General features: G+C 64.6%; 1 protein-coding gene across 2 annotated transcripts; it reads right to left on the reverse strand.

Annotated features, from left to right (window-relative positions):
- Nucleotides 1-820: 820 nt before the first annotated feature.
- On the reverse strand, nucleotides 821-7,950 carry LOC310916320 (cytochrome P450 11B, mitochondrial-like). 2 transcript variants are annotated; one of them, XM_083873772.1, is made up of 9 exons: nucleotides 7,637-7,950; nucleotides 7,269-7,424; nucleotides 6,490-6,689; nucleotides 5,702-5,902; nucleotides 4,699-4,856; nucleotides 3,792-3,982; nucleotides 3,274-3,352; nucleotides 2,443-2,622; nucleotides 821-1,142 (listed from the first exon to the last, which is right to left on the reverse strand). In XM_083873772.1, exons 1-9 carry the CDS (start codon nucleotides 7,903-7,905, stop codon nucleotides 1,029-1,031), a joined length of 1,548 nt encoding a protein of 515 aa, XP_083729898.1. In that variant the 5' UTR covers nucleotides 7,906-7,950; the 3' UTR covers nucleotides 821-1,028. The 2 variants fall into 2 exon arrangements, with proteins under 2 accessions (XP_083729898.1, XP_083729897.1); XM_083873771.1 differs by having other exon boundaries at nucleotides 2,443-2,634.
- Between the last annotated feature and the right edge of the window lie 4,424 nt (nucleotides 7,951-12,374).

Here is a 12,374-nt window from a genome sequence, read left to right on the forward strand (position 1 = left end):
CTGGGCCCGGCCCCGCCGCGCCCGCCCTTTGTAACCTGGCAACGCTCCGCCCACGCGATCCGCGGCCAATGGCACGGCGGGGAGCGCGGGGATGGGCGGGAGGAGCGCCCAATAGAGAGGGAGTGCGGGGAAAAAGGGGGAGCCAATGAGGAAGGTAGACGGGTGGAGGGGCGGCCAATGGGAGGGCGGGAAGGGGCGAGGGGCGGGGCAAGAGTACTAACGGGGATTTGGGGGAATTTGGGAGGATTTGGGGAATTCGGGAAAAATTCGGGGGGATATTGGGGAGGTTTGTGGAAATTTGAGGGGATTGAGGGAAATTTGGGAGAATTTTGGGGGGATTTGGGGGAATTTTGGAGTATTTGGGGGAAATTCGGGGGAGATTTGGGGGAATTTTGGGGGATTTGGGGCCGAGCTCGTGAGGGATTTAAAGAGGGGAATTGGGGGCTGCTGGGGGGATTTGGGTGGAGGAATTTAGGGGGATTGAGGGAAATTTGGAGGGAAATTGGGGAGGTTTGGGGAAAGTTTGGGGAGGATTTGAAGTCTGGGGATTTATCAGGAAGAGAGGGGAAAGATGGGGGGATTTGGGTGGGTTGGGGGGATTTGGGGGATTTTGAGGGGATTTGGGAAGGGTTTTGGGGGGCTGGGGGGTTTAATGGGGAGAGAGGGGAAAAATGGGGAGATTAGGGAGGATTTGGGGAGAATTTGGTGTGAGGGGATTTTGGGTGGTTTTAGGGTATTTTGAGGGGGTCTTTGGGTGGTCGTGGGGGCAGTGAGGGGTGTAATAGGAACCCCCACACCCCTCTCCCAGCTGAGCCACTGCTTCGCCTGCAACACGACTTTATTTGGGTTCTTAGAGCTGCTCATTTGCATGTGATTTGTATGTGATTTACATAACATCTCTCACCGCTCATGGGGGGGGGGGCGTGGGGTCCTGCCCCGCCCCCACCCTCATGGCTTTTCCCATGGTATGGGGGGGTCCCCAGTGACCCCCAGGGACCCCTCAGTGACCCTCCAGAGACCCCCTTGGGTCAGTCAAGCGTGCGGAAGGTCAGCAGGGGCGACTTCTCGGGCATCAGGATGAAACGGAACACAGTGGGGACGTCCTCGGTGGACACGGCCTCGATAGTGAAGTTGCTCAGGACCTGGGTGGGGACAGTTTTGGGTCAAGTTGAGGTTTTGGGTCAAGCTGAGAGGGTTTGGGGTCAAGCCAAGTTGGTTTTGGGTCAAGGTGAGGAGGTTTCGGGTCATGCCAAGGAGGTTTTGGGAGAAGTTGAGATGGTTTTGGGTCAAGCCAAGAGGGTTTTGGGTCAAGTTCGGATGGTTTTGGGTCAAGCCAAGAGGGTTTTGGGACAAGTTCGGATGGTTTTGGGTCAAGCCAAGTCATCAGGTCAAGACCACCCATCACTGCCTCAAGCCAAGATGGTTTTGGGTCAAGTTGAGGAGGTTTTGGGTCAAGCCGAGATGGTTTTGGGTCAAGTTCGGATGGTTTTGGGTCAAGCCAAGTCATCAGGTCAAGACCACCCATCACTGCCTCAAGCCAAGATGGTTTTGGGTCAAGTTGAGGAGGTTTTGGGTCAAGCCGAGATGGTTTTGGGTCAAGTTCGGATGGTTTTGGGTCAAGCCAAGTCATCAGGTCAAGACCACCCATCACTGCCTCAAGCCAAGATGGTTTTGGGTCAAGTTGAGGAGGTTTTGGGTCAAGCCAAGATGGTTTTGGGTCAAGTTGAGGAGGTTTTGGGTCAAGCCGAGATGGTTTTGGGTCAGGCCAAGGACGTTTTGGGTCAAGCCGAGATGTTTTTGGGTCAGGCCAAAGACATTTTGGGTCAAGTTGAGGTTTTGGGTCAAGCTGAGATGGTTTTGGGTCAGGCCAAGAAGGTTTTGGGTGAAGTTGAGATGGTTTGGGGTCAAGCCAAGAGGGTTTTGGGTCAAGTTTGGATGATTTTGGGTCAAGCCAAGTCATCAGGTCAAGGCCACCCATCATTGGCTTAAGCCAAGGTGGTTTTAGATCAAGCTGAGAGGGTTTTGGGTCAAGCAGAGATGGTTTTGAGTCAAGCCATCAGGTCAAGGCAACCCATCATTGGCTCAAGTCAAGATTTTTTTGGGTCAAGTCAGGGCATGGTTGGCTCAAACTAAGGCATGGCTGGGTCAAGCCAAGAGATCATTGGGTCAAGCCAAGGCTTTGAGTCAAGCCAACACCTCATTGGGTTGAACCAAGATCTCGTTCGGTCAAACCAAGACCTTGGGTCAGGCCAACACCTCCTTGGGCCAAGTCAAGGCCTTGTTGGGTCCACCCAACCCATGGTTGGGTCAACCCAAGCCCTCCTTGAACCACCCCAAGCTATTGAGTCAGACCAAGACCTCGTTGGGTGAACCCAACCCACCCCTGGGGTCCCAACCCCGCCAACCCTGGTCAGCGGGGGCGTTTTGGGGTCCCCCACTCACGTGCACAAGGAACAGCATCATCTCGGCCTCGGCCAGGCGCCGCCCGATGCACTGGCGCGCGCCGAAGCCGAAGGCCAAGGCCTTGAAGGTGGTGTCATCCTTGCCGAGCCAGCGCTGTGGGTCGTAGCGCTCGGGGTGCGGGAAGACGTCGGGGCAGCGCCCCATGGCGTACAGAGCCACCTGGCACAGCGTCTGCGGGGGGTCAGTGCTGAGACAGCCCCCCCTGGGACCTCCCAGGGCCCCCCAGGAACCCCTGGGACCCCCCAGCCCTGTGCTGACCCATACCAAGTCAACACCTCATTGGGTCAAGCCAAGACCTCGTTGGGTCAAGCCAACACCTCACTGGGTCAAACCAAGGCATGGTTGGGTCAAGTCAAGACTTTGTAGGGTCAAGCCAAGGCTTTGGGTTCAACCAAAACCATGTTGGACCAAGCCAAAACATGGCTGGACCAAGCCAAGACTTTGGGCCAAGCCAAGACCTCGTTGGGTCTAACCAAGATCTTTTTGGGTCAAACCAAGGCATGGTTGAGTCAGGCCAAGACTTTGGGTCAAACCAAGGCATAGTTGGGTCAAGCCAAGACTTTGGGGCCAAGCCAAGACCTTGTTGGGTCATGCCAAGTCATGGTTGGGTCAAACCAAGATCTCGTTGGGTCAAATCAAGACTTCATTAGGTCAAACAAAGACTTTGGACCAGGCCAAGACCTCGTTGGGGTCAGGACAAGATCTTGTTGGGCTAAGCCAAGACTTTGGGTCACCCGGGGACCCCCCAGGACCCCCCAGGACCTCCCGGCAGCCCCAAGGACTCCCAAGACCCCCTGTTGCGGCGCTCACCCCCGCCGGCACACGGTAGTTGTGGAGCACCACATCGGTGGCCGGGTAACGCTGCACAGTGATGCCCACGGGGTACAGCCTGGAGGGACACCCGCCCACTATGGACCAGGTCACCCAGTATGGGCAGCCAGACCCTCCCAGTATGGACCAGTTCACCTAGTATGGGGGGCCAGACCCTCCCAGTATGGACCAGTGCCCCCAGTCTGGGGGGCGAGACTCTCCCAGTATGGACCAGTTCCACCAGTGCCCCCCAGCCCCACAGGCACCCCCCCAGTTCCCCCCAGTTCCCCCAGTACTCCCAGGTCCCCTGGTGCTCAGCCCCCTCAGTTTCCCCAGTGCCCCCAGCCCCCTCAGTTCCCCCCAGTCCTCCCAGTCCCCCCAGTCCCCCCTAGTTCCAACCCCCCCAGTCTCCCCAATCCCCCCCAGTCCCCCCGGTTCCCCCCAGTATCCCTCAGTCCCCTCAGTACCCCCTCAGTTCCCCCAGTCCCTCCCAGTGCCCCCCAGTTCCCTGCGCCCACCTCAGGGTCTCTTTGATGGCAGCTTTCAGCAGCGGCAGCGCCCCCAGGAGTTCGGGCAGGGGAACCCCCGGTCCCTTTTCGGGGATCCCCCCGGGGACGCCCCCGGCCGCCCGCAGCTCCTCCCGCAGCGCGTGCTGCACCCCGGGGTTCCGGCCCAGCTCGAACAGCGTGAACAGCAGTGGGATCGCTGTCTGGGGGGGGACGCGGGGTCAGAGACCCCACGGGACCCGCCCGGGACCCCCCAGAATAACCCAGAGACCCCCCACCTCTGAAATCCCCCCAAGACCCCCCAGAACAAACCCAGCCCCAGCAGCGGGAACAGCAGTGAGATCGCCGTCTGGGGGAGGGCGGGGGCAGGGGGTTAGAGACCCCCTGAGACCCCCCAAAATAACCCCGAGACCCCCTGAGATCCCCCCTGAACCCCCCGCTCTGAAATCCCCGAATTTCCCCAAACCAGCCCCCGGGACTCCCCAAAACAACCTCAGCCCCAACAGCGTGAACAGCAGCTGAATTGCCGCCTCGGGGGGCGGACGGGGTCAGAGACCCCCCCAGAGACCCCCAGAGACCCCCAGAGAGCCCCCAAAACAACCCCAGCTTCAACAGTCTGGGGGGGGGGGCATAGGGTTAGAGACCCCCCCGGGATCCCCAAATTAAGCCCTCACTGACACTCTTGAGCCCCCTGGGACCCCCTTCCCCACATTGACCCCCCCCCAAACCCCCGGGACCCCTTCACTGACGCCCCCTTAAGATCCTCCAGGACCCCCTTATTGACACCCCCCCGAAAATTCCCCAAACCTCCACCCCTAATCCCCCCCAAATCTCCCTCAAATCACCCCCAAACCCCCTCTGAGTGCCCCCCCGACCCCAAATTTCCCCCCCGGTGCCCCCCTCGGTGTTCCCCCCTCACGGTATCGACGCCTCCCGCGGTGAACTCGGTGACGTTGGCCTTGATGGAGGGGAGGGGCAGCTGCCCCTGCAGCAGCAGCTCGGCCAGGACCCCCCCGGGGCCGCCCCCGGGCCCCCCCCGGCAGAACTCGCGGTAAATCCGCTGGATGTTCTCGTCAGCTGGGGGGGGGGCGAGGTCAGGGCTGGGGGCGGTGGGACCCCTCCAGATATCCTCATTTGGAGACCCCCATGCTGAGCCCCACACACCCAAAATCTTCATTGGGACCCCCCCACTGTGACCCCCCCCCCACAGTGACCCCCCTACTTTTGGGGTCTCCCATGGGTGGGGGTCCCAAAGGTGGGGGTCCCAAAGGTGGGGGGGGGAGTTCCTACAAACGGGGAGGGTCCCACGGGGGGGGTCCCAAATAATAGAGGGGGGAGTGTCTTATCAGGGGGTTCCGAGGGGGGTCCCATAGTTTTGGGAGGGTCCTATAGGGTGAGGGTCCCATGGGGGGTCCCGAGCACTTTTTGGGGTGGCCAAGGGGGGTCCCACAGGGCGGGGGTCCCATAGGGGAATTCCCAAGGGGTGGGGGTCCCATGGTTTGGGGGTCCCAAGGGGTATGGGCCCCATAGTGGGGGGGGTCTCAGGGGGGGTGCCAGGGATTGGAAGGTCCCGAGGTTGGGGGTCGCATAGGGGCGTCCCTACAGGGTGGGGGTCCCATAGGGGAATTCCCACGGGGTTGGGGATCCCATAGGGGGGTTCCCACGGACTGTGGGTGTCCCCCCACCACCCCGTGTGTCCCCTAAAGGTTGGGATCCCATAGAGGGGTCCCTACAGGGTGGAGGCCTTACGGGGGGTTCCCATGGGTTTGGGGTCCCAGGGGGTGGGGGCCCATAGCAGGGGGGTCTCATGGGGGGTGCCAAAGATTGGGAGGTGCCAGGGGTGGGGGGTCCCACAGGGTGGGGGTCCCCTAGGGGGGGTGTCCCCCACCGCCCGGGGGGTCCCGGGCCGCAGCCCCCCTCACCGTGCTGGAAGATGGTGTCCCAGGCGCGCAGGTGGCGCTGCCAGAGCGGGGAGTGCAGGCGCAGCAGCGGGGGCGGCAGGAAGAGCAGCGGCAGCGTGGTCTGCAGCATCTCCTCCAGAGCCCCCAGAAACCGCTGAGCGCCCCCCGCCGCCGAGCCCCCCAGCAGCCCCAGGCGCTCCCCGTACAGCGCGTAGCTGCTGGCTGGGGGGGAATGGGGGCGTCAGGCGGAATCCCCAACATTTTGGGGTGTGGGAGGGTCCTGTCAGACACCCCCATTTCCTCCCCATTGTCACCCCCCTGTTTCCGGGGGCCCCCCAATCTCCTGGGTCTGCACCCCTCAGCACCCCCGAGATTGAGGGGGGGGGGGGCATCCCGTCAGACAGACCCACCCCTGAGGGTCCCAATGTTGTTCCCCACCCAGAGGGGACGTGGGGGTCCCACCCCCTCGAATCTGGAGCTGAACCCACTCAGGACCCCCAAATTTGTGGGCGGCCTGTTATGGACCCCCCACCAAGCCTCCCAATTTCCTGGGGTTGCACTCCCTCAGCACCCCCAAATTTGGGGGGTGGTCCCAATGTCACCCATCCCCTGGGGATCCCGGGGGTCCCATCGCCCCCCATTCCCTGGTGGTCCTGGAGGTCCCACCACCCCCAAGCCGGGGGTCCTGGGGGCCTCATTGTCGCCTTCCTCAATCCCCCGGGGGTCCCAGTGTCACCCCCCACCGTTCCCTGGGGGTCCTCAGGGTCCCCCTGCCCCCCAAGCCGGGGGTCCCGGGGGTCCTGTCTCACCCTCGAGGGTGAACCTGAAGAGCAGGGGGTGGGGGTCGATGGTCAGGGTCCCCCCGGGGGTGTCCCGCACGCGGCCCCGCAGCGCCCGGGCGAAGTCCCGCGCCACCGCGTCCAGCAGCGGCAGGAAGCGCCGGGCCCCGGACGGCGACAGCACGGCCCGGTTCAGCGCCAGCCGGTCCGAGCGCCACGCCGGGCCGTTCCTGGCCAAAACAACCCCGGGAAACGGGGGTCAGGGGGTCAGCTGGGGGCGGCACACAGGGGAGGGACAGGTGAGGGACAGGTGAGGGACAGGTGGTCCCAGAGCCACGTGGGGCCATTCCTGCCTGAAATCACCCCAAAGATTGGGTCAGGGGTCACCCGGGGTCAGGGGGGGGGGGGTCAGGACACACGGGGGGGCGGGGTCAGGGAAGGGACAGGCCCCGCCCACTCTGCCCCAGTTCTGCCCCCCAGTTTGTCCCAGTTCCCCCCAGTGTCCCCAATGCCCCTCAGCCCTGTGTCCCCCCAGTGCCCCATGCCCGTGTCCCCCAGTGCTCCCAGTGCTCCCAGTGCTCCCAGTGCCCCATGCCCGTGTCCCCCAGTGCTCCCAGTGCTCCCAGTGCTCCCAGTGCCCCATGCCCGTGTCCCCCAGTGCTCCCAGTGCTCCCAGTGCCCCATGCCCGTGTCCCCCCAGTGCTCCCAGTGCCCCATGCCCGTGTCCCCCAGTGCTCCCAGTGCTCCCAGTGCCCCATGCCCGTGTCCCCGGTATCCCCAGCGCCCCCAGCCCACCCCAGCCGGCTCACAGCAGGAAGAGCCCGCAGCGGTGGTCGCGGAGCGCCCGGTGCTCGCTCCAGGCGGCGATGCCCATCCTGCGGGGGAACGGCCCCTCGGCCCGCAGCAGCTGCGCCGCGTCCCGCGGCAGGAGCACGTTCACGCAGTCCAGGGAGCCCACGCGGTCCCTGCGCCCCAAAAACCCCCTCAGCGGGACCCCAAACACGGGACCCCCAAATGCAGAGAGCCCGCGCGGGCCCTGCACCGCACAAACAGCGCTCCGAAACTGGGGGGACACAGGCTCGGAGGGGAACCCCGCTATTCCCGGGACAGCTCGGGGGTCCCCTGTGTCCCGGAGGTTTTGGGGGTCTCCAGGACATTTTGGGGGTCCCCATCTCACCTGTAGACGGGCCCGAGGCGGCGGAAGCCCCCCTCCATGCGGCGGTGGAAGTCCTGGAAGCCCCCCCGGCTCCAGAGGCGCAGCAGGTTCACCCAGCGGTTCCGCCCCGAGCGCGGCATCTCCTCGAAGGGGCGCGGGGACCCCGGCCCGGGGGAGACCCCTGAGACCGGGGGGACCCCCGAGCTTGAGGAGAACCACGAGTGTGGGGAGACCCCCGAGCTCAGCACCCGCCGCGCCCCCCGATCCCACACCCAGCCCGGGGGAGCCATGGCTGTGGGACCCCCTGAACAGCCCCCCCGGGACCCCAGGATCCGCCCCCTTTTATCGCTCTGGGACCCCCAGACCCGCCCCCCTTTTATCGCTGTGGGACCCCCCAGACCCGCCCCCCTTTTATCGCTGTGGGACCCCCAGACCCGCCCCCCTTTTATCTCCCCCGGCCAAGGCCGCCCGGGCGCGGTGGGGAGGGGCCACCCAGGAGGGGAGGGGGGGGCGATGTGGGGCAGCCCTGGGGGGGCTTGGGGGGCACCTATGGGCCTAGGGAGGGGGACTGGGGGGTCCTGGGCGATGTGGGGCACTCCAGAGTGTGGGGCACCTCCAAAATATGTAGTGGGGAGGGGTCCGCGACCACCCAGAAGGGGATTGGGGGGGGGGGGAATGTGGCGCAGCTGTGGGGGATGGGGAGGGGGCCGGGACAGGGGTGGGACCCCTGAGCTGTGGGGCAGCCCCGGAAATATGGGGCTGGGGAGAGCTCTCCCCGGGAACTGGGGCTCCACGAGCTGTGGGGCACCCCTGAGTTGTGGGGCCAGTCCCTGAGCCCCCAGCCCCCATAGCACCCCATAGCACCCCAGGGCGCCCCATAGCCCCCAGCCCCCCGGCGCCCCATAGCCCCCAGCCCCCCGGCGCCCCCAGTTATGGGGTGCTTTGGGGCGGTTATGGGGTGTTTTGGGGTGTTTTGGGGGGGTTTGGGGTCCAGCCCCCCCGTCCCGTGCTCAGCGCTGACGTCAGAGCTAAAAATAACCCGGGGGGGGCAGCGGGGTCAGGGCCCGGAGCTGCTGCTGGGGGGGCGCGGCCCTGGACGGGGGGACACCGGGAGGGGACACCGGCGACACCGACAGGACACCGAGGACATCGGGGGGACAGCGGGGGGGACAGGGGGTGGCCCTGGAGGGAGGGACACCGCGGGGAGACAGAGCGGACACCGAGGACACCGGGGGACACCGGGGGGGACACAGAGTGGGGGGGGACACCGGGGGGGACACAGAGTGGGGGGGGACACCAGGGGGACACTGGGGGGACACTGGGGGACACACGGAGGTGACACCGCGGGGGGACAGAAGGGTTGGGGGTCCCAGGACTTGGGGGGCGGTTTGGGGGTCTCGGGTGTCCCAGGACTTGGGGATCCCGCGGTTTGGGAGTCTCGGCGGTCTCAAGAGATTTAGGAGGTTCAGGGGGTCCCGAGGGTTGGGGGTCCCGGGGGTCCCAAGGATTGGTGGTTTCGGGGATCGAGGGTCTCAAGGGTTGGGAGTCTCAGGGGTCTCAAGGGATTTAGGGGGTCCAGGGGGTCCCAAGGGTTGGGGGTTTCGGGGGTCCCGGGATTTGGGGGTCCCGTGATTTGGGGGTCTCGGGGGTCCCAAGGGATCCCGGGGGTCGGGGGTCCCACAGGGGTGTTCCTCGGGGGGCGTTCCCGCATTTGGGGTGTCCTGGAAGTCCCGGGGGTCGGGGGTCCCTCAGGGAGGGTCCCACGGGTGGGTCCCGGGTCAGTCCCGGGGGTCCCGGTGGTCTCGTGGGTGGTCCCGGTGGTCCCGGTGGGATTCTCGGGGGCAGGGCGCGGGGGTCGCGGCGCAGCGATTCGGAGGCCGGGGCAGGTCCCGAGGGGGTCCCAGGGGGTTCCCAGCAGGGTTCCCGGAGGTGTCCCGTGGGGGGTCCCAGTGGTCCCGGGTCAGCCCCGGGGGTCCGAGGGGAATCCTGGAGTAGCCCGGGGCGGGGAGGGGGGGAATGTCCCGGTGGTCGCAGGGGGTCGCAATGCAGGTCCCATGGGGGGGTCCCGGGGTGGTCCCGGGGGTGGCCTCAGGGATCCCGTGGGTCGAGGGGGTCCCGGGGGGTCCCGGGGGGGTCCCGGGTCAGTCCCGGGGGGGTCCCGTGGGGGGTGCTGGTGATCGGGGGGGGGGTGGTCGCAGTGAGTCCCGGGGGGTCCCGGGGGGTCCCGGGTCAGTCCCGGGGGGGTCCCGTGGGGGGTGCTGGTGATCGGGGGTGGGTGGTCGCAGTGAGTCCCGGGGGGTCCCGGGGGGTCCCGGGGGGTCCCGAGTCAGTCCCAATGGTCCCGTGGGGGGGGTGCTGGTGATCGGGGGTGGGTGGTCGCAGTGAGTCCCGGGGGATCCCGGGGGGTCCCGGGGGGTCCCGGGTCAGTCCCAATGGTCCCGTGGGGGGTGCTGGTGGTCGGGGGTGGGTGGTCGCAGTGAGTCCCGGGGGATCCCGGGGGGTCCCGGGGAGTCCCGGTCAGTCCCAATGGTCCCGTGGTGGGGGGGGGGCTGGTGATCGGGGGTGGGTGGTCGCAGTGAGTCCCGGGGGGTCCCGGGGGGTCCCGGGGGGGAGTCCCGGTCAGTCCCAATGGTCCCGTGGGGGGTGCTGGTGGTCGGGGGTGGGTGGTCGCAGTGAGTCCCGGGGGGTCCCGGGGGGTCCCGGGGGGGTCTCGGCGCAGCGAGTCGGAGGCCGGGGCAGGTTCATCCCTTTATTGGCCGCCGGGCCGCGGGGCCGTTTGTGCTTGTCCTGAAATCCCGGGGGGGCCCAGGTGCGCCCAGGTGTGCCCAGGTGCGCCCCCCGCCTGCCAGTCCGAACCGGGGCCGCAGCTCCCGGGCCTGCAGTACCTGAATTGGGTGGGGGGGGCCGCCCCGGCCCCTGTGGGGGGGCCCAGGTGAGGGGAGGACACACCTGGGGGGCACCTGGGGGCAGGGGGGGAGGAGCAGCTGCAGCACCTGTGTGGAGTGCACCCGGTGCATGTGTGTGCGTGTGTGCAGGTGTGTGCAGGTGTGTGCAGGTGTGTGAGTTGTGTGCAGGTGTGTGCAGGTGTGTGAGTTGTGTGCGTGTGTGCAGGTGTGTGCAAGGGTGTGCAGGCATGTCAGGTGTGTAAGGGTGTGTGAGTTGTGTGCAGGTGTGCACAGGTGTGCAGGTGTGCACAGGTGTGTGCAAGGGTGTGCAGGTGTGTGGGGGTGTGTGCAGGTGTGTCAGATGTGCACAGATGTGTCAGGTGTGCAAGTGCACAGGTGTGTGAGACGTGTGCAGGTGTGTGAGATCTGTGCAGGTGTGTACAGGTGTGTACAGGTGTGCAGGTTTGTACAGGTGTGTGCAGATGCGCACAGGTGCGAGAAGTGTGTGCAGTGTGCACAGGCGTGCAAGTGCGCAGGTGTGTGAGACGTGTGCAGGTGTGAGAGTTGTGTGCAGGTGTGTGCAGGTGTGTCAGGAGTGTGCAGCACCTGTGGCACCTGCACGGACAGGTGTGTGCAGGTGTGTGCAGGTGTGTCAGATGTGTACAGGTGTGTCAGGTGTGCGGGAGTGCAGTACAGGTATAATGTGTGCCACGCACAGGTGTACAGGTCTGTACAGGTCTGTACAGGTGTGTGCAGAGGTGTCAGGTGTGTCAGGTGTGTCCAGGTGTGTGCAGCCTGTTCCTGTGTATACAGGTGTGTGCAGGCGTGTGCGGCGTGCACAGGTGTGTACATGCATATCTAAGTGTGTGCAGGTGTGTGCAGGTGTGTAGAGGCGTGTACAGGTGTGTGCAAGTTTGTACAGCCGTGTGCAGCATGTCCAGGTGTGCACAGGTGTGCACAGCCCGTACAGGTGTGTGCAGGTGTGTCCATGCCTATATAAGTGCGCACAGGTGCGTACAGGTGCGTACAGGTACGTGCAGGTGTGTAAATGTTTGTGCAAAGGTGGACACAGGTGTGTACAGCCCGTCCAGATGTGTGGAGGTGCTCACAGGTGCGCACAGGTGCGCACAGGTGCTCACACGTACAGTTGCACACAGGCACACACAGGTATGTCCAGGTGTGTAAGGGTGGACACAGGTGTGTACAGCTTGTCCAGGTGTGTGCAAGTGTGCACCAGTGTGTACATGTGTGCATAAGCGTCTACAGGTGAGCACAGGTGTGCACAGGTGTGTACAAGTGTGCATAGTGTGCAATGGTGGTGGCTACAGGTGTGCACAGGTGCTCACAGGTGCACATAGGTGAGCACAGGTGTTTACAGGTAAGTGTGTACAGGGGTGTGCAGGTGTGTATAAGTGTGTACTGGTTCACACAGGAGCACACAGATGCTCACAGGTGTGTCAAGGTGTGCACAGGTGTTTACAGGTGAGTGTGTACAGGTGTGTGCAGGTGTGTACAGGTGTGTGTAGGTGTGTGCAGGTGTGTGCAGGTGTGTATAAGTGTGTGCAGGTGCTCACAGGTGGGTCCAGGTGTGCACAGGAGTTTACAGGTGAGTGTGTACAGGTGTGTGCAGGTGTGTACAGGTGTGTGCAGGTGTGTGCAGGTGTGTATAAGTGTGTGCAGGTGCTCACAGGTGGGTCCAGGTGTGCACAGGTGTTTACAGGTGAGTGTGTACAGGTGTGTGCAGGTGTGTACAGGTGTGTACAGGTGTGTGCAGGTGTGTACAGGTGTGTGTAGGTGTGTGCAGGTGTATGCAGGTGTGTATAAGTGTGTGCAGGTGCTCGCAGGTGGGTCCAGGTGCTCACAGGTGTGCACAG

This window comes from Zosterops lateralis (assembly GCF_965231275.1).
Source record: "Zosterops lateralis genome assembly, chromosome: 1".
NCBI lineage: Eukaryota > Metazoa > Chordata > Aves > Passeriformes > Zosteropidae > Zosterops > Zosterops lateralis.

What these genes read in the sequence shown, in the direction of transcription:
- LOC310916320 (XM_083873771.1), bottom strand. Translation starts at nt 7,905, where the DNA reads ATGGCTCCCCCGGGCTGGGTGTGGGATCGGGGGGCGCGGCGGGTGCTG. An exon ending in CTTCAGGTTCACCCTCGAGG is followed by an intron (nt 5,903 to 6,489) that starts GTGAGACAGGAC and finishes ATTCCCCCCCAG; the next exon opens with CCAGCAGCTACGCGCTGTAC. An exon ending in ACTACCGTGTGCCGGCGGGG is followed by an intron (nt 2,635 to 3,273) that starts GTGAGCGCCGCA and finishes GACCCCCCGCAG; the next exon opens with ACGCTGTGCCAGGTGGCTCT.